This window comes from Podarcis liolepis, assembly GCF_965112155.1.
Source record: "Podarcis liolepis genome assembly, chromosome: 15".
In the NCBI taxonomy this organism is placed as follows: Eukaryota; Metazoa; Chordata; class Lepidosauria; order Squamata; family Lacertidae; genus Podarcis; species Podarcis liolepis.
In genome coordinates, this window is record NC_139566.1 from 14,020,064 (window position 1) to 14,045,282 (window position 25,219).

Sequence of the window (25,219 nt, forward strand, 5' to 3'; positions counted from 1 at the left end):
CTTTGACACTAGCAAACATTTAGAATTACATTCTGAAGAGAGCTGGTGTGGCATAGTGGCTTAGAGAACTAGCTGTAAACAGAGAAGCTCACCAACTCAAATGTCATCTCTGCCAAGGACTTACCATGTGGTCTTAGGCAAGCCACACCTCACCTGCCCTGAAACTGCAGCATGGGGAATAATACTAACCTATCCTAAATAGTTACGATACGGAATAAACAAAACAGCATGTAAAGTGCTTTTGAACACTTAATAAGTTATACACATGCTCAGTATTACCTTGCATATAATCCTGACATGAGAAGCAAAAGGGTTAGCTGTTTTAGGCGGGGGGGGAGGGGTGTCACAAAAATGTGGCAAGCTGGAAAACTGCAAAACTTACCACATTTTTGTGATTTCTTTAGTTGGCCCTAATAAAGGTGCTGCCCAACAGTGGACTATGGAATCCTGACACGGAAGCTGACTTTAGGATTAAAGTGAATTATTCCTCAATACAGGTATATATCTGTAGAAGAAATGAATTAGAACCAAAAAAATCATCAAACCAATGTAAAAAGTAAGGGTAAAGGTACCCCTGACCGTTAGGTCCAGTCACAGACAACACTGGGGTTGCGCACTCATCTCGCTCTATAGGCCGAGGGAGCCAGCGATTGTCCGCAGACAGCTTCTGGGTCATGTGGCCCACATGACTAAGCTGCTTCTGGCAAACCAGAGATGTGCATGGAAATGCCATTTACCTTCCCGCTGGAGCGGTACCTATTTATCTACTTGTACCTGACATGCTTTTGAACTGCTTGGTGGGCAGGAGCTGGGACTGAACAACAGGCGCTCACCCCGTTGCAGGGATTCAAACTGCCAACCTTCCAATCGGCAAGCCCTAGGCTCTGTGGTTTAGACCACAGCACCACCCGCATCCCTTTCCAAACCAATGTAACAGACGGTAATTACTTTTACATAAAATACAACAAACCAATTGTCTGACAGATACAGTATGATCGCAACTTACATGCGTTTAACTTGTACAATTTCAACCATGTGCATTTGAAGGCCAGCTGGTTGAAACTGCACAAATTAAATGCACGCAAGGTAGAGACATTAAAAGCTCTTTTTGCATCAGGTTTTCCTTGCACAGATAGAGCTTTTAAGCTCTCTGGCTTACTTACTGGGCAAGGCCTGCTCCGTGCATGTGCTCCAGAAATATAAGGATGTATACACAGGGGTGGTTCAAGTATATGCACCAGAATGTAACACCCACGCAAGATGTGATCATACCGTATTGTAAATGTTCAACCCTCTCTGTATATAGATGAGGGCACTGGGGCTCAATGTAAATTGAATAAGAGATTTAAAAAACAAACTGCACAAGCCACTGTTCCAATCTGGAATAAGATTCTTTACTACAAGAATGCTGAATCAAATTAATGACCAACAATCACAACAACTGAACCAAAGAGCAGGTTACTATCTCAACTCCCCATTTGAAACAACACCTGACCTACCTTACAAGGCTGTGGCTGAGTGGCCACAATTTTAATTATCCCACAGTGCACCAGAGCACCCAAAGTTGTATTGCTTTGGGGAACCGAAGGAAATTGGTGGCTGCTCAGTTCCAAAACAGGTGTCAGCACCTGTGAGCCCTAGGAACTGCCCAAGGCCAATACCAGCACTATTCAAAAAGATGCCATATAAATGATAATTATTATTCACTACAACCCAACCCAATGGCAATTCAACAAACACCATTCGCCATTTTCCTTTCTTATTCTCAGTCTGAGAGAACACCTGGTGACTTAAACGTACAGTAAATCAAAACTGAGGAGTAACAGCCCTCAAACCATTCACCTTACTGTCCACAGGTCAAAGTGGACCACTAGAGGTGGGGAAACCTGCTGGATCCAATTTCCAATTCCTTGTTTAACTTAAATGAAAGTTGCTCTTGTTTTTCAAATACATAAGAAACTGCCTTGTGCTAAAGCTAGACCATTAGTCTACCCAGTTCAGTACTGTCTACACTGACTGGCAGCAACTCTCCAAGGTTTCAGGCAGGAATTAATTCCCAGCCTTACTTGGAGATGCCAGGGAATGAATAATTCTACTACACATATATATATTTTTAAATTGTTTTAAATTGGAGGCTGCCATGTAGGATCAACATGGGTTAAAAAACAAACAGTAATAATTTCTACAATCTTCTTGTGCAGCGGCAAGCCTAATTATACCAGGTTGACTGCAATTTTGGCTACACATAGACACTATGGCGCAGGCCCCATCTCCAGCCACCTTACTTCTTAGGTGCGGCAGTTAGTAGTATTAAAGCAGAACCTATAACCTGGAGGCTTATCTCCAGGCAGTAACTAATTTCCACATTGCAAAGAAAATGAGCTTTAATATTCAGAAAATTGAAGTAGTCTTAAGACAGCAACAGAGCCTGCTGCAATCCATTGTACCTGAAGGCACGTGAATCCAAACACATGCCCTGGAAAAAAGTCAGCAGCTAGGGAAAACGAGTTTGCCGAACTGAAACTGTAACAGAACATTGTGTGCTCTGAGTAAACCTTATGACGGATAATGTACAGAGGCGATTTCAGGATGGAAAGCCAGAGAAAGAGAGAGAGAACACTCAAGTCTCCCATTCAGGTAGTTTTAATTAAAAGTAGATTTATGCACAGAGGGAACTTTGACGCCGCTCTGCTCTCCTAACCCAGGTCCAGGATTGCTTAATGAGCATTTTTTCCCTCTGTGCATTTTGCACATTTGATTTTTTTTTTTAAGGCACCATCGGAAGGGTAGCATTCATTCTTTTAATACATCTCTATCTACAAGTATAACACTGATCATTCCAGGTCACAGGGAACACCCCCCCCCAAAAAATCCACATTTCCTGCAAACTGCCTCCTGATTTGCAATGCTAGCTACAGAGCTTCTAATGGCCCATATAAGCATAGCCACACTGCTCTGCCTGTGTGGTGAAGGTGGGGGGAGCAAAGTACTCACCAGCTTACTACATTACTGGGGCCAAAAGTTGGGGTGTTTCTCCACACACTTAGAAATGTCAAGTGGGATGTTCTTTTAAAAATAACCAAGTAATCGTGTCTCCTTCACCTCCTGAGAGCACCAGCTGGGAAGCCAATCAGACCAGAAGTTAGGAACATAATGAATCAAACCACTGCTCCTTCTAGCTTAGTATGGTCTGCACTTGCTGACAGCCGCTCTTTTGGATTTCAGGCAGTGATCTGTCTCTCACCAGTGAGATGCGAGGACTGAACCTGGGACCTTCTGCATGGAATGCAGCTGCTCTACCACGGGGCTACAGTCCTTTCTCTTGACTGAACTGCTGAACCTTACTTCAGTACTAGAGATGGGACAGTGTTGGGGACAGCAGGCTAGCTAACAGAATGTGGGGCAAGCCAGATGGCACGCACAGCTCTGCCCACTAACATCTGAGTAGCAACCTCAGCATCTTCCAAGCCTGAGGCAGCTGCCTCACTCTGCCAGTGGTATGGCTGGCACGGTGGAATGGTATCAGACCCCTTCTTTGCAAGTGTTTATACTCTCCTCCTCCAAATTAAATTACCTGAACACCTCTGCTGATACCACTGGTCAGTGGACTACTGAGAGACCCAGTTGTACTTCTTTCCAAAACACACTGAGTAGCTCCAATACTACTGCAGACTACATGGCTTCAAGACACACAGCTCAACCAAAGCTGAAAAACTGGTCCCAAGTGCCACGTTAGCTATGGCAGACAGAAAAGGCTTCTGTTCAGATCTTTGCCATTTAGACATTGTCCAGGAAATGCATAGATCATGGAGAAGCTGCTATTTTGGAATTTGCCAGAAGGCCCAGGCAGCTATAGTACAAGAGTCAGCATTAAAGATGACAGAGAGAGATTCACCAAAAGATCCATGTAGTTCAGCATCCTGATTCCTACAGTGGCTGACCAGGTGCTTCCAGAAAGTTTTGTTTGAGATGTTTATTATACCTGTGTGAAGTTAAAAAACTTGCTTAATGTTTATTTGCACTTGGCATCCATTTGTTGTTACGAATGAACTTACAAAACAGAAAATTACACATAGAAAAATTACACACTGAAAAAAATATATCTGGAAACGCTTTCACCCCGTATCACTGCCAATGACCCTTGAATCTGTGGCTGAGGTGAGATTTGAACCTCATTTGTGACTTAAGCTCCTATGCCACACCAACAAAGCACATTTGGTTTGTAACCCTACATTTTTTAAAAAAAAAGTTACACCAGCAGGGGCAGATGCTAGGAATTTACAGCAACAAATATATCTGATAAAAATGCAGCAAACTATTACACACCACAGATGCAAGAGAGGAGATTCCTCCACCCGCGAATGAGATTTTAAGACTATGTGCGCTCTAGTCTAAGCAACTAAATTTGCAAAGCGGCATAGCATGTGCCTTGGATACTGGGTAATAAAGGGTAACAAAATGTACTGTTACAGCCCAAGCTTTCCACTGGGTATTAACTACAGTCTCTACTTGTTACAGAAAGTTCACCATCTATCAAGTGTAGCTTGCAAGACTGGCATACAGTATGTGTGTTTTTTTAAATCTCAATCTGTCCCGGAGCACCACAGAAAAAGAAAGAGAACACCAATCATTATCAGAACTGGCTTGACCAGTTTGGCAAGCGAGAAAACTTTGCCCTCCTCCTCGTTCTCCACCCTCCCAATGGAAAGCAAAAGGTGGGTTAAGAACCCTCTTCTTACTCAGGCTGAATAAATGTGCTGCCAGGACACACATGGTATCCAGTCACTGCATCTCACCTACCGCACTTGCACAAGGGTCCTCAAGAAGCAGGAATAAAAAGAAAAAGGTGGGAGGAAGGGACACAAAAACAGCTGGCTGCAAAGTGATGCGTAAGTCACCCCTATTGGTATTGGCCTCCACAGATTTCCAATATGAATTGTTGGAGCAATGGGGGGGTGGAGACAGAAATAACAAACAGAAGGACAGAGAGATCCAACCACGAATGCCGAAACTCAAAAGCTGAGATGCTTCAAGAGAAATATCCTGCTGTGGTTATGTATATGGGAGCCTGTGCTCCTAGACAGCAAGTGCAAACTGTCTCCATGTAAATCCTCACTTTGCTGCCACTGAGTTCATGACCCCTTTCTCCCTTTTTGGCCTTGTCAGTCATTCAGACATTCAGTTTCTAGGCTGGGAACTTGGATTAGGCCTGTTCAACCAGCACAACCCTTAGCTAGGAAGCCTGGATCCAAACAAAAGCATTCCCTTTTCAACTGTTTTCTACATTCGCTTTGACCCCCATCAAAAAAGATGGGAGCCAAGAATGGTGGGGGTTCACTTCTTCAGCAACAAAGGGCTGTGTCACCCCACACACATTGCCTCTTTCGTAAGTTATACCTTCCCCGTGTCCCTTGGAAACAGCCCTCATGCCACATTGACAAGCTCTCACCAAGGAAGGGATGGGGCCCAGACCAGCAGCACAGTGGGACCGATGGAACAACTGTGAGGGTCCAGCTGGAAAGGGGAGCAGAAGCTCTCCAGCCATGCTGCTAGGTTTCACCAGCCAGGAGATGGAGCCAGCCACACAAGATAGCACACAGACCTGTTTATTGAAATGTTTCGGACACATCAAAAGAAACAGGATAATTGAGTGGACCAGCTCTCCCCTGGGGACAGGATTTCCAATAAAAAGGGAGTTTTGTATGATTAGATTATATAATAACAGGGTTTAAGTTGTGTGTATACAAGCATTCAATCAGGGCAAGACCAAGGGGTGGGGTGGGGGAAATCTCCCCTCACTTTACTTTTAAAGGGGATACTTGAATACTTAAGATTTACCAAAGAAAGATCTGCAAAAAGCAACAGAAATGTATTATAATGTTAAAACCAGGGTGGAAAGGGGGACAGGGAGAAAAGAGCCGCACACTTCTGAGGAAACAAAAAAAAATCAAAATTTCAGTTACTCAGTTAAGAAGGTGCAGCTGCCACAGGTAACCTGAGTCATATGGGCTCTCCCCCCTCCGCTTTCAACTAGTTTAAGCTGAAACTGCAGAGGAAAGAATAGGGTGAAGGGAGGAGGGGAGAGAACTACTTTGATTCAGTCATGCTTAAATGTTGACTAAATTTGGTTATTTTGCTAAATAGATGTTCTTGCTTTATAAACCAAGGTGGAGGATGTGCCTTCCTTTCTCTGGACCCACATTTGTTTAAAAACCCCCCACTGATGAGACCAAAGCTAGAAGGGCTCAAAAGAAAAGGTACCAGGCACCAGATTCAAACCTTCTTTTTCTTTTCTTTCTTTTTTCCCCTTCCTCTGACACCCCTAAGATAAAGGATGCTGGAGATATATTTAGTCCACTGTTATACTTGTCTCATTTCCATGCTAGCTGTCCTTTTCAGGCCTTGTTGCTAAGACACATGCATGCGCTTGCAGAGAAAGCAAGAAAGAGGAGAGCCCCAAAGACTCGAGTTAGAGGCTTCCCACCCCCTCCCCTCTGTGACACATAGGGAGGGCGACCACTCTGCCCTGGGAAAATAAGGAAAAGCACAATCAAGTGGAAGGCAGCTGTGGGAGCCAAAACTGAGGAGGCGGCCTGAGGAGACTCACCGGAGGAGGAGAGGACAGCAAAGCCAGTGGGTGAAGGCTCATTGAGAAGGAATTCAAGGCCTGCCAGGCCTCTCTCCTGCAGCTGGTGTTTTCAAGTAACCACCCCTACCTACCCTTGCTACCTTTCCCCTGTAATCTGTTAAGCACGTCACAAGGTGCGCTCACAGTCTTTGCAGAACCGGAACAGTTGCTGCACCCTGTCTTGCCCCACCCTGCAACTACCTTCTGGAAAAGCACAACTCCCCCCCTTTTCAAAACACACACACACACACAACAGTGGAGAGTAAGTAACGCTCAATACACCACTGAGTTGCCCTCATTGCTATTTAACCTGCTTGGATTAGAGAGTTGCAAGAATCTTCCCAAGGATGATCCAAAACGGATTTTAATTCTATTAATCAATTGTTGTTATCAATGCATTATGCATACGCTACCTTTCTAAGTAACTTTCCAAGACAGAATACAAATCAAAACCATACTAATAAAATCAACATTTTAACAAGGGCCATGTAAAACTGCATGATAAAGCCAGAAGAAATCATGAATTAATATAATTACTGAAAGGCCTAACCTTTGGCCCTCCAGACATAGCTGGATTGAAGTTCCCATTATCCATGGCCATTAGCTGTGCTGGCGAAGGCTAACAGGGCCTGGAGCCACTCCCAACAGATAACTGACTCTAAGGACATCTCTCAAAAGGTGTGGCTATGCTTTTGTTTTTAAAGATTTATTGTTTTATTGAACTGTATTGCAGCTTTGTTTAATATTGCATTGAATTCTTATTTACACTACACTTGATCTTAGCCAAAAGGCCAAGAAGCGATAATTCTTATTTATTATTACTTATTCGCTTCATACCTTACCCCTCCCCCCAAAGAGCCCATATTGTAGATGCATTGTACTTTCTTGGTTTCACTGCTACATATACTGTATTTATTATTATGTATTACAGTCATACCTCGGGTTAAAGTTGCTTCAGGTTGAGCGTTTTCGGGTTGCGCTCCGCTGCGACCCAGAAATTACGGAACGCGTTACTTGCAGGTTTCGCCGCTCGCGTGTGCACTCAAAATGACGTCACACACATGCGCATAAGTGGCATATTGCGACCCGCGCATGCGCAGGTTGAGTTCGCTTCAGGATGCGAACAGGGCTCCGGAACGGATCCCATTCGCATCCGGAGGTACCACTGTACTTACAGGCTGCCTTAAGAGGCACATAAGTATGGTAAACAAGCAAACAACATCCAGAGCACTGGATGAGAGGGCGGGCATGTCACAGGTTTCCCCAATGTATAGCACTGTGATGAGGAATGTGCAGTTCAACCAAAGGCTTTGTGGAGGGTGATTCTGAGAAGGGATCTGAAATGATGGAAACAGAAAATATGAGGAAGAGAGGTAGCACCACACAGGTGATCCAGCAGAGTACATAAGTTATTATGAACAGCAGATGCCAACTCTGTCCCCATGTCTACCCTGGCAACACTATCACAGGACCTAATAATGTCATCCACGACATCAAGTGTTCATTCACCTGCTCATATTCCAATGTGATATATGGCATCATTTGTCAGGAATGCCCTTCTACATTCTATGTAGGACAAACAGACCAGTCTCTATCCAAAAGAATAATGGACACAAACCTGACATCAGAAAGGTCTATATGAAAAAGCTAGCAGGGGGAACACTTCACCCACCCAAAATATTCTCTTGTAGATGACCTTAAATTAGCCATTCTGGAACATCACAAGTGAAATAGCAACACAGAAGTGCTGGATTTCAATACAGCAAGAGTTTTAATACCATCACCTGTGAATTAGCTCAAGACAAAGGATTTCAATGCAGTGTGTGTGCGCGTGTGTTAATTGGCTATCAATGCCAGGATGTCTTTATTATCAATAACTGTTTTGTGAATTACCATAGTTAATTATGTAATTATCACTCTCTGCATTTTATTTCCCTCTGACCTCACTGTTTACAGCCAGCCACCAAACCATGTGAATAAACTGTATACACCTGTGTAACTCAGGATAACAATTCATGTATCATCAGATGTGTCCAAAAAAGCTTATGCTGCAATAAATGTGCTAAGTCTTTAAGTTGCCACAAGACTCTTTGTTATTTTTGCTGCACCAGACTAACATGGCCCCACCTCTGGGAAGATCAGGAAGTGTCACCTTAGGAAGTTACTTTCTAAGGAGAAGGGAGAAATTTACTAGGGTAGGAGTTTCAAAGGAAGAGCACCCAGTGTGCTAGCAAAGGAAACAGCATCTCTTGGACGTTGCCTTGCACAGACTCAATCTAGCTCACTGTCTACTCTGATGGTGGCTCTCCAGGGTTTCTAGCAGGGGACATTTCCAGCCCTATGCAAAGGTGCCAGGGATCAAACCTGGAAACTTCTGCATGCAAAGCAGCAATACCATTGAACAATGGCCCTTCCCCAAAGAGGCAGCAGCAGTCATTTCCCAACCTTCTCATAAGGCCAAAAATATGTCAGAAAACAGAAAGAGCAAGCAACAGCATCACATAATAGGGCAGGGGATTCAAGGTGTCTCTAAATTGAAAGATGCAGAATAAGGAAGGGGCTCAGGATTACCCATCACCCTGGCAAAGACAGGACAGTGTGATGCATTATTATTGCTACTAATACCACCATTAATAAGGAATGCAGGTGGCGCTGTGGGTTAAACCACAGAGCCTAGGACTTGCCGATCAGAAGGTCGGCAGTTTGAATCCCCGCAACGGGGTGAGCTCCCGTTGCTCGGTCCCAGTTCCTGCCAACCTAACAGTTCGAAAGCACGTCAAAGGGCAAGTAGATAAATAGGTACCGCTCCGGCGGGAAGGTAAACGGCGTTTCTGTGCGCTGATCTGGTTCGCCAGAAGCGGCTTAGTCATGCTGGCCATATGACCTGGAAGCTGTACGCCGGCTCCCTCGGCCAATAAAGCGAGATGAGCACCGCAACCCCAGAGTCTGCCACAACTGGACCTAATGGTCAGGGGTCCCTTTACCTTTACCTCCATTACGGTAATTACCCACCCTTCACCCTAAAGCCACAGTGTTCAACTTCCAAAGTGAGGTGCAGCCACTGCAAGCTGAAATGGAGAAGTTTATAAATTGCTGGAAATGAGTCAGTACACACACTGCACAACCCCAAACAGCAAACTCTCATTGGAATATAGGAATCTGCCTTTGCAAAGTCAGACCATTGGGTCCATCAAGCTCAGTACTGTCCACAATGGCAGGCGGCAACTCTCCAGGGTTTCCAACATGAGGTTTTCTCATTCTGGAGATGATGGGGATTGAACCAGGAGCCTTCTGCATGCAAAGCATGTGCTCTACAGCCCTTTCCCCATTCCACTACCCTCCACAAATCAATACTGTAATTTGGAGTACAATCCATCAGGATATTATCATAGACTCAAATAACTGTAGAGATGGAAAGTACACCCAAGGGTCATCTAGCCCAACCCCTGCAATTAAGGAATCACAGCTAAAGACAAGGTGGCACTGTTAAAAAAAAATGAACTGTGCTCTTGTACTTGCATTCTCATTCACTTTAATGAGGAATGTGCAGGAGAAATTATCAGTGGATTGTGCCACCTAAATCTATCTCTGTCTGCCACTGAGTCACCCCATTAATGGCACCCACAAGCTACTGCTCAACCATGCCTCCTCATACGGCTGAACTACCAAGGGCAAGCCCACATCCGCACTAGACAATTGAAGTGGTAAAATAGTACTTTAAGAGCCATGGCTTCCCGCAAATGATCATGGGAACTGCAGATTGTTAAAGGTACTGACAGGTGTTAGGACACCCCTATTCCCCTCACAGAGCTACAATTCCACTGGGAAGAGGGTTTGGTTGTTAAACCACTTTAGGAATTGTGGCTCTGAGAGGGGAATAGAGGACTCCTAACAACTCTCAGCATTCCTAACAAACTATACTTCCCGGGAATCCTTGGGAGAAGTCACAATTGTTAATGTGGTTTAAAATGCATGGTTTGGATGTGGCCCAAGATACATGTATTGTATAACTACAGAGGAAATTTTTAACCATCAGCTACAGCTCACCTAATCCTTGATGCATTCCTCCACCCACCTGCCCCAGCCCAACCAAAGAAAGAATTGTCCCACCAACGCAATTAAGAGATTGCGGAAGCTGCAAAGAGCAGCCCACAAGAGCAAAAAGCGGTTGGAAAGAGAAATAGGCACGTAAGAGGGATGAATGAGACAAAAAGGGTGGGAAGCGGGTTTTTATCCTCTTCTCGGCTCTGAGGGAGTGCTGGTTCTGGGGGCAGTCAAGTGATGTAAGGAGGCAGGAGAGAGTACACATGATCACTCCTCATGTACAGTAGCAAAAAATAAGCTATGGCAGGCAAGGAAAGGTTGTTGGAAGATTCAGGACAGATAAAAGAAAGAGGACATACGAAGGAATGTACTTCCTTTGCACAGCACATAATCACACAGAACAGATAAACTATGGAACTTGTACCAAGAGGAGGGTAGTGATGGCCACCACCTTAGAGGGTAAGGCTATCAATGTCTGTGTTCTGTCCTCAGTGTCAGAAGCAGTATGCTTTGGAATACCAGTAGTTGTTGAGAACTACAAGTGGGGGGAGTTGCTGTTGCACTCAGGTCCTGTTTGTGTGCTTCCCTTTAGGGCAGAGCTTTCTAAACTTTTCATGCACTTTTTAGAAATGCATCATTTTGCGACACAGTAATTTCGTTTTACTAGCAAACTAGAGGTTAAACTAACCCATTTCCAGCCCCAGGAGGAGTGAGGGGAACGTTCGCATGACATACCTACATACTGTAGCCAAAACACTAACATGTCGTGACACATTTTAGAAAGCTCTGCTTTAGGGCATCTGCTTGGTCACTGTGAGAACAGGATGCAGCAGTAGATCATCCTCTGGCCTGACCCAGCAATGCTCCTAGTTTGAAAGAAGGTAGCTTATAAAACTGAAATATTCTATGTGCATTCCACATGTAGCATAACAGCTGAGAAGTCTCATGTCCAAACTGCACCTCACCACAAACTCAGTAGGTGGCCTTGGTGAAACCATACTTCTCTCAGTCTCCACCCTACACTTGAAACATAGGAACAATATTGCTCTACTTTAGATTACAAGGATTACCTGAACAACATGTATGGAGTGCTTTCAGCACTTGAACTGTGTCATTTACAAAATTGGCCACAGATAGATTAGGTAGGCATTCAGAAGTCACCCAAACAAGATGATGCCTCATCACTTGGAATCTCTAAGGGTATGTCAGCTGGGGGGAACGCATGTTAAGGTGTTGCTTCAAACTCTTGGATGAAACCCCTTTTAAGGGCATGAAAATGGTATGCCTTCATTGAGGAGATGCCCTTTGTCCACAGCACCTGGGCAATTCACTCATGCTATCACACATACATCATGTTCAGAGATAACCCCCATGGTAGTGCACTCCAGAATGGTGACTGAACCTAAGTGACAGAGTGTTCCTGACATGTACCTCTCAGAACCAGACTTTGAAATCTTATCGGTGGTTTAAGGTATCACTTGGGCAACATCAAACCTCAAACTCAGTTGGGGTAGTTGACCTATCTGCATGTCAGAAAATGTGCTATCCTCTACCTGCTTCACTCACTAGCTTCCTCAATCCAAAATAATAATCCAAAAAAAAAGCATGAAGGCAAGTGGTACTTAAGGGGGATGGGGGAATGGGAGAAGAGTGATGTTTCCACGTGGTACTCTTTCAACCTCCTGCAGCCTTCTAGATTGAGTTGGCTCCCCAATGCATCCCACAACAGCACTCCCTGCCACAAAAGAGCAAAAAGGGGAAGACGACTCAATGACTCAATCTCCCAGAATAAAATGCAAGATTACACACACACACATGCAATTCCTGACAATTCAACCTCATCCTCTTATCCATTGCTCAATTGCCTTCTTCAGTCCAGCAAGCAAACCAATACAGCTCCTCTCAGTACCAGCACTGTTCACTATTAAGTACCATTCCCAAGTGTTCTTTCTGGATAAAAAGAGAAAAGATGCAAGAAAGATATTCTCTAACCATCTTTAGCTGCACCTTCCTGTGATTCATTTGTCCCAGTGGTGGCTGCTTGTTACCCAAACCATTCACCAAAGCAATACCTTTCACAATGTCCCAAACAAGTAACAGGTAGTAGTAACTCCACCCAAATAGCCGCTTCTTCCCCAGCTCCTGGTGTTTTTACCTACCCTCCTGGATGTTACCCTGCATGTTATTCACTTCTACCACCACCCCAATTACCCCACACATCCACCTTTACAAGAGGAAGGTAAGCCTGAAGGTTTCCTTTCCCAGCCTCCTCCTAGCACTCAAGCCTTGTCCAAAGTTTACAGGGCAGGGTTGCCATTCAGTTGCTTTGTTAACCCTGCTCATGAAATCTAGAAAGGTAAGCTTCCCCCTGCATCCCCCACATAAGAGATGAATCAGTGGTGGTGAGAGTTATGCCTGTTGAATTTCTCCACAACAACCTACTGTTGAAAAGCAGCACAGGAGCAGAGTCACTTTAAAAAAAGAAGTAACAATATCCCTTCATGGGAAGCTGTTCCACGAAGAATGCTCCCCTTTAAACATTACAGTACACAGAATGGAAAATCAAGTCAGAGGCAGCTCCTCCCCCACCCCCAAATCTTTGGAGCACAGAGGAGGTCAGGGTTGCCCCTTCTTTTCTGTACCGTTTCAATCTTTCCCTGCACCTGCCTATCAAACAGGAAATAAAAACAAGAGAAGCACACTCCCTGGAATGGAACAAACAGCTGAACAACGCTTCACCTGCTATATTTCTGCATGCCTCAAAATGCTTTTATAGGTTTTTTAAAAGGCACAGGAACACAAGCAGTTAAAAAGGAAAGTGGCAGCCTTAAGCTATTCCCATCACAGTGCTCCAGAGACTTAGACTGAGGAGGGGGAATGGGTGGGAGGTGAAGAACATCTCATCTGGCTAGATTCTCCCTACCACGCAACTCTTAAAGGGACAGCACCTATCCAGCTTCCCATGCAGGATTGCCACCCGTGTGGTGCTATGTTTTTAAAAATATCTGTCTGCTTTCTGACAACAGCCTGGTGGGGGAGGGGGCAATACGTGGGAGGCTTCACATACCCACACAGACAGATGTACCACTACATTTCTGTGACATGGGAAAAGAAGAAGATTCCCTCAGCTAAATTTCCCACATGTGCTGGGCTAACCGAACCAGGATCACTTTTCCTTTTTCCTTTCAAAGAAGAACCTAGACATGCCTCCCCATCCACATTAACCCCAACAGAAGGAATATATGTGGGATCAAGGAACCCCCAGGTTTCCCTGTGGGATTCCACCCCCTCCCCAAATGCACATCCAGCCCTTTTACCTGCTCCGTGTCTCTCTCATTGAGGGTGGGCAGGGGACTCCGACCACTGTTCGACATGGCTCCCTTGGGCAGGGCCTGAGGGGAGAGTCCCCCCACTGCTGCTCAGCTGCTTCCCCTTCTCCTTCGCCCTGACCCAGCTGGAAGGGGTCGGGGTCTTCCTCCTCCTCCGGCTCTTCCTCCTCCTCCTCACGGCGAGGGGGGCGGCCAAGCCACCAGCATGGGGGAAATGGGGCTCAATGGGTGGTCGGAAGGCACCAGCACCGCCTATACATAGGTGGGTCCCGCGCCCCGCCGGGTTTGAATGAGGGGTGCCCGGCTTGACAGTTCACGCGAGGCCGAGGATGAGGCGCGGGGACAAGGCCGCACCGGTCGAAAAAACCCGAAGCGGGGAAACGCCGGGACCCAAAGCGAGCTTTTGTCTGGTCTGAGGCTTCCGAGCCCCGGCGCGCCTCCAGAACCGGGCCCGGACACCGTTTTCCCGTCACTGCCGGTGCCCGAGCTCCACTCGCCGCCCCTCAGCTTCACACAGCGGAGGCTCCCAACATGGCCGCCTCCGCCGGGCTTCGGGAAGTTCCGCCTGTTTTCCGGAAACACTCGAAAGCAGCCTCGACAACAACGGCGGCTTCGCACGCCTCGCTCTCGTCATCCGCTACCCTCCAGCGGTCTGGCGGAAAGTTCCGAACGCCAAGCCGATTCTACTTCCCACGGTGCACGGAAAAACACGAAGGCGCCGGTGGATAGTTGATTGGTTGGGCAAGGAAAGAAAGGCGGGGCTTCTTTGCGAAAAAGAGAGAGAGGGAGAGAGAGAGAGGGAGGAAAAGGAGAGGGCGTGGCTAAAGCTTTCTATTGCGTTGGGGTGGGAGAGAAAGTCACTGGGAGAGGGAGGGGGGAAGGTAGAGGCAACATCCGGAAACCTGTGGAGAGAGAGAGAGAGAGAGAGAGAGAAGTTCGGAAATGGACGTAAACAGCCGATTGGATCTGGTTGGCAATGTCCGGAAATATCCGAATTAATTTCTCCTCCATCCTCTGGTCTAAAAGTGACGAGGCCTGATGGGCAGAAAAATAAATATATATTGTGTGTGTCTGTGTCTCTATTTATTTCATAAAATTTATACACCGCTTGACTGTAAAAAACAACAACCAACAACCTCAAAGTGGTTTACAATAATTTGAAAATGAGAAAACGGAGAAACATACTGTATTCTTTAAAACATACATAAGCTAAAATACTAAGACAGATCAAAATTCATACCCTCCCCACGTCCTAAGGAGAAGAGGGACATTTCCGGGATCAAATAAGAAATGGGATGGCTTCTGTAAATCTGGGATTGGACCTGGAAAATAGGGACACTTGCAGGGTCTGAAAATTGTCTCAGATTTCTAGGCATCTGGGGAGGCTCCTATAAACAGGGGTGTTTTTAGCAGGCGCCACAAAGAGTACAGCGAAGTCGTCTGCTTGATCTCAATAGGCAAGGAGTTCCAACAGTAGGCTCTGCCACGCTAAACAACCAAGTTTTTACAAGCACAGAATAGGTATTAAGTGGCACCTGTAAAGGTAAAGGGACCCCTGACCATTAGGTCCAGTCATGGCCAACTCTAGGGTTGCGGCGCTCATCTCGCTTTATTGGCTGAGGGAGCCAGCATGACTAAGCCGCTTCTGGCGAACAAGAGCAGCGCACGGAAACGCCGTTTACCTATTTTTCTACTTGCACTTCGTGCTTTCGAACTGCTAGGTTGGCAGGAGCTCACCCCGTCGCGGGGATTCGAACCGCCGGCCTTCTGATCGGCAAGTCCTGTTATAATAATAACAACAACAACAATTTATTATTTGCACCCCACCCATCTGGCTGGGTTTCCCCAGCCACTCTGGGCGGCTTCCACAGAGACCAAAAATACACTAAAATGCCGCACATTAAAAACTTCCCTGAACAGGGCTGCCTTAAGATGTCTTCTGAATGTCAGGTAGTTGTTTATTGCTTTGCCATCTGATGGGAGGGCGTTCCACAGGGCGGGCGCCACTATCGAGAAGGCCCTCTGCCTGGTTCCCTGTAGCTTTGCTTCTCGCAATGAGGGAACCGCCAGAAGGCCCTCGGCGCTGGACCTCAGCGTCCGGGCAGAACGATGGGGGTGGAGACGCTCCTTCAGGTGTACTGAGCCGAGGCCGTTTAGGGCTTTAAAGGTCAACACCAACACTTTGAATTGTGCTTGGAAACGTACTGGGAGCCAATGTAGGTCTTTCAACACCGGTGTTATGTGGTCTCGGCGGCCACCCCCAGTCACCAGTCTAGCTGCCGCATTCTGGATTAGTTGTAGTTTCCAGGTCACCTTCAGCGGTAGCCCCACGTAGAGTGCATTGCAATAGTCCAAGTGGGAGATAACCAGAGCATGCACCACTCTGGCGAGACTTTCCCCAGGCAGGTAGGGTCTCAGCCTGCGTACCAGCTGGAGTTGGTAGACAGCTGCCCTGGATACAGAATTGACCTATGCCTCCATGGACAGCTGTGAGTCCAAAATGACTCCCAGGCTGCGCACTTGGTCCTTCAGGGGCACAGTTACCCCATTCAGGACCAGGGAGTCCTCCACACCAGCCCGCCCCCTGTCCCCCAAAAACAGTACTTCTGTCTTGTCAGGATTCAACCTCAATCCATTATTTTAACTAATTAAGCAGACGTCTCAAGTTGCTGCCTGTATGAAACCCTAAACCTTTGTCAGGCTGACAAATGTCAGAAGGGCCGCCCCGTTAGCCTCTTGGATAATGATGGCAAGATTTATTTGGGACTAAACCAAGACCATGGATCACTTTCCCGCTGCAAGTGCTAAATTGATGTTGCAAAGCTAAAGGCCCATATAAGTGACCTTGGGGTCAGTCACTACCTCTTAGCCTAACCTACCTCACAGTGGCGTAGCGTGGGGGCTGCAGGGAGGGCCGGCCGCACCGGGCGCAACATCTGGGGGTTAGGGTTAGGGGGCGCAAATCCACGGGTTAGGGGGCACAAATTACTTCCCTTGCCCCGGGTGCTGACAACCCACGCTACGCCACTGCTACCTCACAAATGAGGAGCTGGAGAACCATGTTGTAAAACTTTGATCTCTTTGCAGGGGCGGGGGGGGGGAGGATATAAATGCAATAAATAAATAACGGGATAGAAGCAAACTCGGGCGCTATTTATTAGTTAACAAATACGTTTCCTCTTTCCCTTGCCCTGTTTTTTAAAACAATGAGAGGTGTTTCAAAGCTTCCCCAGCTGTTCACCCACCCACCCCCCACCTCCACACCTTATCCTTTCCCTTCCTGAAGAAGGATCTCTCACATAAGAACTGCTAACAAGGTGGGTGGGAAATTATGCAGCGAAAATCTTGCATGTGGCTGAGCACCAGCTATGAGGCTGCTGTTGAAAGGATGAAGACTCTGCTGCACACTTCACTTCGGAGGCAGAGCAGAACAGAACATGCACCAGTTGTTAGCGTTTGTGTGTGTGTTTGAAACCATGCCTGTCCTGCAGTGGTACAGTTCGGTTAATATTAGGGCCCTTCCAGACAGTTGCTATTTTCAGGTGGGATTCAATCCTAAATTTAATTGGTGCAATTAGAGTTCATTGGAGGCTCTCACACAACAAACCAGCTCCCTCACTGCCCCATTGGATGTCTATGCAGTAAACAAAAGCGACAAGGAAACACGCTGGAATAACACCTGTATGACGCAATGTCGTCTAACCTCCCTGTGAGCAAATCGAAATGAATGCTCAATGGTTAGCCGGCATTGTCTAAATATAGGAATACAGGAAAATGCCTTCTGCTGAGTCTGGATTTCTGATGGTACTTTCTGATGGGAAGAGCTGTTTCACAGTGAAATGGACTTGCCTTCATTGGAGGCTTTTAAACAGAAGTTGGATGGTCATCCGACAGTGATTCCTTAGCTGATTTCTGCATTGGGGGGTGGACTAGTGGACCACTGAGAATCCCTTCCAACTCTAAAATTCTATGTATCTGTGAGTCAGGCCATTCACTACACTGACTGGCAGCAGCTCCCTGCAAATTCAGACAGGGAGTTTCTTCCAGGCCTACCTGGAGGTGCCGGGGATTGAACCTGTGACCTTCTGCATGCAAAGCATATGTCCTGTCCACTGAGCTACGGCCCTTCCACTAACTTCCTTGCAAACAAGCCAGGATGAATGCTCAACAAACAAGACGGCCGGGAACAGATACTGTCTACATATTCCTTCACTTTAAAAGAGCCTGGAGCTCTTATTGAGGACCCTCCTGCTCACTCTGCTCAGTGGGACCCCAGAATTCTGACCCCTGCGCTTGCTTCCAGCACTCATCCTAAACTGGCTCCACTGGTGCCCAAACCTTGAATGGAAAAAATATGCAGTTGTGCTCTGCCCCCTGGTGGTATTAGTGAGGCACTGCAGCAAATTTAGCACCGTTAGCCCCAGCGCACTCCTAGGCATACTTCATAGAATTCTAGAGTTGGAAGGGACCGCGAGGGTCATCTAGTCCAACCCCCGCAATGCAGGACTCTTTTGCCTAATGCGGGACTCGAACCCATGACCCTAAGATTAAGAGTCTCATGCTCTACCGATTGAGCTATCCCAGCTAAGTTCTGCTGAGTTGAACACTTCTTACTCCCAAATGGATCTCACCCTGTAGGATGGCATCCTCCGAGTTATTAATTGGCCCACTACCCAACTAAAGAAATCTTAGCTGATTGCTTTAATAAATTTGTGCATGAACAGAACCATGGTTCTGCAGGAACACAGGAATCTGCTGTATACCAGACTATGGCTATGTGCGCATTACTGGTTTAAAACACAGAGCAGTCGTTTCCTCCATCCCCCCACCCCCCATGTTTCAAATTGCTTTTTAATGTTGCTGTATACACCAGGGACTGTGTGGGGTTGTCTTCACCCAATGCACATTACTGTACTTGATTTATTTTCCCGGGGCTGATATCTGATCTGGTGTTGCTGTCATCTGAGCATGTGCAGAACATGTCTCAAATGTACACACCTTGGCTTAACGGCGGCTTCTGCTTTCAAGTCAGATGGAAGCTGTTTTGACGGAAAGTGCATCAAACGGGAGCATTTCTCGAGAAACTATGGGATGCCTAAGGATTGGGCTAAAGTCATGTGCGCTCAGCTTCAGACGCCAGCGGTGGGAAGACGGAGAAGACAGTAATGTGTGCACAGCTTAGAGGACATAATCATCAAATAGTTGCTTAAGCCTTGACAGGTTAAATGCCTGACAGAGCGGCTGGTGTCTCTTGGGGCTGGTGGGGTGGAAGGCAGGGAGGTGGAGCCAATGACAGGCAGATCCCACAAGCTATAGTTTTGCCCTCCATCCTTCTCCTCCACCCTGCTGAATTTTCACAGAATCGCTGGAAAGGACCCCAAGGGTCATCTAGCAAGGCAGGAACCTCAACTAGACCATACATGGCAATATTGAGACTAAGGAGGAGGAGGAACCTGACAGGCAGAGAGCCACCCCCTCGACAAGATGCTAGTAAGAACAACTTCGTTGGGCTGGTCATGTTGTGTGGATGCCCAGTGATCGTCTTCCAAAGCAACTACTCTATTCCGAACTTAAAAATGAAAAGCGTAATGCTTGGTGGTCCACAAAAGAGGTTTAAAAACTGTCTCAAGGCAAATTTTTAAAAATGTAGTACAAACACCGACAACTGGGAAGCACTGGCTTGCGAGCGCTCCAGATGGAGAACAGCCTTTACCAAAGGTGTCATGGGCTTTGAAGACACTCGAACTCAGGACGCAAGGGAGAAACGTGCTAAGAGGAAGGCACGCTTGGCAAATCCACACCACTATCAACTCCTGCCCAGAAACCAGTTTCCTCACTGTGGAAGGACGTGTGGATCCAGAATTGGCCTCCACAGTCACTTACGGACTCACTGTTAAAACCGTGTTTATGGAAGACAATCTTACTCAGCTACAAGTGATTGCCATAGAAGAAGGAGGAGGAGGAGGAGGAGGAGGAGGAGGGCAGGGCAGGGAGGGACCGGATGAAGGCAGGCCGAGGTTGGTGGGGCAGTGTCATACGAGCTCCAATGCACCAGCCTCCCCCGGAGGCACAAAAGCCGTCAGGGCTGCTAGTTCTTTGGAGGGCAGGCAAGGCAGAGTGGGAAGAGACAATCCCCAAATATCATTACCAACAGGAAACAGGGCAGTCAGATGTCGAAAATTGACTATTGTTAATTGATGTTTTTATCCCCCCCAAAAGTTTTTGATTGAGTTTCCACTGAAATGAGGCTACATTTTAATGTTTAATGTTGTATTTTAATCTTGTTTTTTAAGCTGTATTTCAATCAATTGTTTTTATATCTGGTGTTAGCTGCCCTGAGTCCGGTCTTGGCTGGGGAGGGCGGGGTATAAATTTTTTTATTATTATTATTATTATTATTATTATTATTATTATTATTATTATTAAAGTAGAAATGGGCATTTCAGCAGGTATTGCTTGCCATGCATAGGAACGTAAGACAAGGCTGCTGGATCAGGCCATTGGCTCTTCTCGTTCAGCATCCTGTTCTCGCAGTGGCCACCCAGATGCCTCTGGAAAACCCACAAGCAGGACCTCTGAGCACAAGACCTGCCTCCTCTCCTGCGGTTTCCGTAAACTGGTATTCAGAACCGTTACTGTGGTGGGGGCAAAGCACAGCCATTGCGGCCAGTAACTATGGGCCTTTTCCTCCACCAGTTTGCCCAATCACTGCCGTCACTGCCTGCTATGGGAGCAGATTCCATAGTTGAGCTATGTGCTCCAGAAATCCTCTCTTTATTTGGCAGCTATGCAAGGGCCGGAACCCTGTCCTCTTTCAGCGCCTTTTCTTAGCAGCGGTGGAGAAATCTGCAGCCGCCTGCATGTGGCCAGACCACAAGGCCCACCCACCTTGGCCATGCTTGCTGTGGCGGATGGGATTTGTCGCTCAGCAACACCTGGAGAGCCCACACCTGTCGTTAGGAAAAGGATCCCTCTCCCAACATGGTGAAGGTTAAGTACAAATCCGGTTCATCACCTGTCTCTAGCTGTGGCAGGTGGCTGTATGATGAGCAAACAGACCCAGATGGAAACTAGGACGTGCTCTACAAAACTATGGCACATGTGTGTACCTCCTGCACATTGTAAACGGTGCCTTGCCTCGGCACTGATCTGATTTGCAAATCGAAGACTTTGGCAGAAGCTGTACTGGGAGTTCGAGCTCTTCATTCAACAGTGAGGGCCAAGGCAGCCCTTGCATGCCTCCAACATTTCTCCGATGAAAATAGGGACTTACCATTCCATAATGGAAATAGGGACATCCTAAGAGGGACATTCCGAGATCAAATCAGAAACCGGGACAGCTTCTCTAAATCAGGGACGTCCCTGAAAATTAGGGACACTTCGAGGGTCTGCCCTTGAGTCTTTTAAATCAAAGCCTTTGGGGCCCTCCAAGTGTAGGTGGATTCCAAATCCCATCAGACCCAGCCAGGATAGCCCATGGTCAGAGGATGGAAGTTGCAGTCTAGCAATAGCTAGAGACAGGGCCGGCCGATCCCATGAGGTAGACTGAAGCAGCTGCCTCAGGTGGCAGAATCCAAGGGGCCCATGCTCCTCCCACCACCACAGAAGCAAGGAAAGGTGGCTGTGGCAACTTCTGGGTTCTGGAGATTTCTGTCTCCAATCTACCCTTGTTTGGGATCCTGGCCATATTGCACAACCATTGCAGAACAAATCCCAGAATCTGTCTCTTGTTGCATAGCTTTTTTTGCATCAAAAATTCAACAGCTGGAGATAGCCACTTTTCACGTTTAAAGGAAGGACCAAAAGCTAAAGTTTAAAGAGGACCAAGGACTGTTGTGATGGGTGAGGAAACTTTCCTTTGGGCTTGCAGCCCTAATCTGTAATCTTCCTATGCATGTTTTGTTGTTGGTATTTGATGATGTGAGGGTTTTTTTGGGGGGGGATGCTTTATATTTTTGTGTTTTTTTCTTTCTTTTAATAAAATGTTTTGTATTTTATTATGCTGCTCATACAAACTGGCTAATACAGTAATACAGTAACAAAGATTAAAGTGTGCAATGCCACATGCTGACCACCAGGTGGCAGCGGTTTTTCTGAAAAGGTTATCCATCTCCAAAAAATAAACGAAAAATATTGCAATGTTCTCACGTGTTCCAAGAAAGACGAGCGTGTACACACACAAACACACATCTTTATTGGAGCACGTGAAAACATTGCAACATTTAAAAATCTACCGGGGTCCCTAGATCTCTCAAAAGATGACTTGTTCCTGTAATTCCCCTTACATCATTGTTCAGCTCCAGAGGAGTCCTTTGAAGTGTGTGTGTGTGTGTGTGTGTGTGTGTGTGTGTGTGTGTGTGTTTCAGCCCATGCAGGACCTGCAGGTCTGAGCACAGTGGCAGCCCATGTGCCTTTGGACAAGGGATGTGGAATCTGTGGCCCTCCAGCTCTTGATGGACTCCAACTCCCATCAGCCCCAGCTGGGGTGTAGGGCTTAAGGTGTCAGAGACTAGGGCCTGGGAGACAAGGGTACAAATCCTCCCTTGGCCATTAAGCTCACTGGGTGACCTTGGGTCACTCACTGCCTCTCAGCCCACCCCGCCCCGCAGGTTGGTTGTGAGCATAAAATGGGGAGGTGAACAGTGGCGTAGCGTGGGTTGTCAGCACCCGGGGCAAGGCAAGTAATTTGCGCCCCCTAACCCATGGATTTGCGCCCCCTAACCCTAACCCCCAGATGTTGCGCCCGGTGTGGCCGGGCCCCCCTGCACCCCCCACGCTACGCCACTGGAGGTGAAGTTTGTACACCGCCTTGAGCTTGCTGAAGGAAAGGTGGGATAGAAATGGAAATGGAATAAATAAATATGTCTTGGGGAACCAGGGGAGATGGGAGCTGCAGTCCAGCGAACATCTGCAGAGCCCCACTCTAAGAATCATAGAATTGCAAAGTTGGAAGGGACCGTGAGAGTCATCGAGTCCAACCCTCTGCTGTGCAGGAATCTGTTGCCCAACATGGGGCTCAAACCTGTGACTCTTGAGATTAAGAGTCTCATGTTCTATTGACTGAGCTATCCCAGGTCCAGGGACTTCCCCCACATCCCCAAATGCTTCGCAGTGGACTGGGTTTGCACAGCAGACGCAGGAGATTAGTTTCCTAAAGGGAAATCGCTGAGATGCTGCTGTCTTACTTGCTGCTGTTATGCAGCAGCATAACAGAAATGCTAAAAGAGACCGAATCGAAACGATAGTGCAAAACTCATACCAAGGAATCCAATTTGGGTTTCAGGCAGGGGGTGCCAGCGGAGGAGGGTTCTGAGTGCCAGTAAGATGCTCTAGCAGAAAACAGGCCTTTCACCATGATTTTTGCTGCCCAAGCTCCCCTAACCCACACACATTTTTTTTCGGTAGCAACAGAGGATATTCCAGATCACTTGACACCATGTGTACAAATGTGCTAAGACCTTTGCAGCTGAGCAGAGGTTTGAAGCTGGGTCCCCTGGCCCGCAGCTCTAACCGCTATGCTACACTGCCTCCCGAGGAAACGCAGATCAAGTGAAAGCGCCAGGTAGCTAGGCTGGCTTGCTTGCTCTGCGTCCGTCTCTCTCTCTCTCTCTCTCTCTCTCTCTCTCTCTCTCTCTCTCTCTCTTTCTCCCTCTCCCTCCCTCAAACCAGCTTGCTTTTGCTAATGGACTGAGCAGGCAAGCCGCCTGAAAGGCCCCCCTGGGGGAAGGTCAGGTGTCCGCTGCCTGGCCTCCCGCTCCCTCGCCTTGTCGATACCCATTAGAGGATAGAGGGTGGCAGCAGCGGGGTGCAGCTGGGCACACGGCTTCTCCAGAGCAGTCCACGTTGGGCACCTGAAGCAAAGTCAGCCTGTGTGTGTTCAAAGCAGGCAGGACACGGGCTGCAGAAACGCAGAGAGGCTCCCCAGACACTTTGGACTTCTCTGCTGGGCACCTGCACCCATTTCCCCCTTCACTTTCATGTGCCTCAGACGGAAGAATGCAAGGTAGGCAGCACTCAGCCTTTGCTATGATGCTGGTAAAGGGGGGGGGTCCTGTTTGTGTCTGCGTCTAAAGTCGAGAAGCAAAGTCAGGAGCCAGGACGGTGCGCCGAGTCGCCTAGGCTTCGTTCGCGACTGCTAGCACTCAGCGTTGCTCTCTGCAAAGTGCTTTGCTGCCTTTGTCGCCTTTATTGCACAACAGTCCTGGAAGGTAGGTCGTTTTTTACCAACAGGTGACACTGGGACTTGTAGGGCAGAAGGCAGGGAGCCCAACAGTAGGTGGCGCCAGAGAAAGATCTACAGTGGTACCTCGGCTTACGAACAGCCCTGTTTACGAACTATTCGGTTTATGAACTCCGCAAAATCAGAAGTAGTGTCCCAGTTTGCAAACTTTACCTTGGTCTAAGAACGGAAGCCGAACGGTGGAAGGGCACCGGCGGTGGGAGGCCTCATTAGGGAAAACACGCCTCGGTTTAAGAATGGATTTGGTTTAAGAACAGACTTCAGGAACGAATTAAGTTTGTGAACCAAGGTATCACTGTATATATCTTTCTATCTCTCTTAGGGTTGCCATATTTCAAAAAGTGAAATTCTGGACAGAAAAGTTGTGAGCTTTTTCTTTTTGCCGGTGTTGTTGTGGAAAGCCCCCCTCTCCCCCGCCATCAGATGTCAAGGAGATAAATATCTATCTCTTCAGAAGACGCCTGAAGTTTTTAATGCTTGATATTTTATTATGTTTTCCTATATGCTGGAAGCTGCCCAGAGTGGCTGAGGCAACCCAATCAGATGGGTCACATTATTGCTATGATCTATAAGGGCAGGTTGTTGGGGTAGGGAGAGCACTGCTGAAGTTATAGCATCACAGTTGCAGCTTTAAAAGGTACCGTTCTGTGGGCCATATCTGATGATAGTCCTTTTCAGAAAAGACCCATCGAAATCAGTGGACTTAAGTTGGATGATTCCAGCGCCCTTCATTATCTGAGCTTTTCTTTTCTTCCTTTACACAGTCTGCCATTGCATCAACACTTCTGGTATGGCCTAAAAAGCTGGAATTGGTGCATATATATACACCAATCAGTGGAGAAAAACAGGAGAGGGGGGAAGAAAATAGGGCATGTCTACATTTCCGGCTCAGGTCTCAGGATAGAACGCCTACGTCATAAAAGCAATCAAAGCAGTCAAAGAGAGAGAGAGAGAGATCAAACCAAATCTGCCACAGGA

At 47.1% G+C, this 25,219-nt stretch overlaps 1 protein-coding gene across 10 annotated transcripts in view; it reads right to left on the reverse strand.

The window, feature by feature from the left end:
- The window catches only part of MARK2 (microtubule affinity regulating kinase 2), a 119,885-nt gene extending 105,188 nt beyond the window's left edge, over positions 1 to 14,697 (reverse strand). For 5 of the 10 annotated variants that reach the window (XM_083477775.1, XM_083477773.1, XM_083477769.1 and 2 more), the window contains exon 1: positions 13,990 to 14,583. In XM_083477775.1, coding sequence (XP_083333901.1) covers positions 13,990 to 14,046 — 57 coding nt within the window. In that variant the 5' untranslated portion in view covers positions 14,047 to 14,583. Of the gene's footprint in view, positions 1 to 6,607; positions 6,762 to 13,989 lie in introns of those variants that run through there. The other 5 variants (XM_083477770.1, XM_083477778.1, XM_083477780.1 and 2 more) reach the window with 4 other exon arrangements.
- Between the last annotated feature and the right edge of the window lie 10,522 nt (positions 14,698 to 25,219).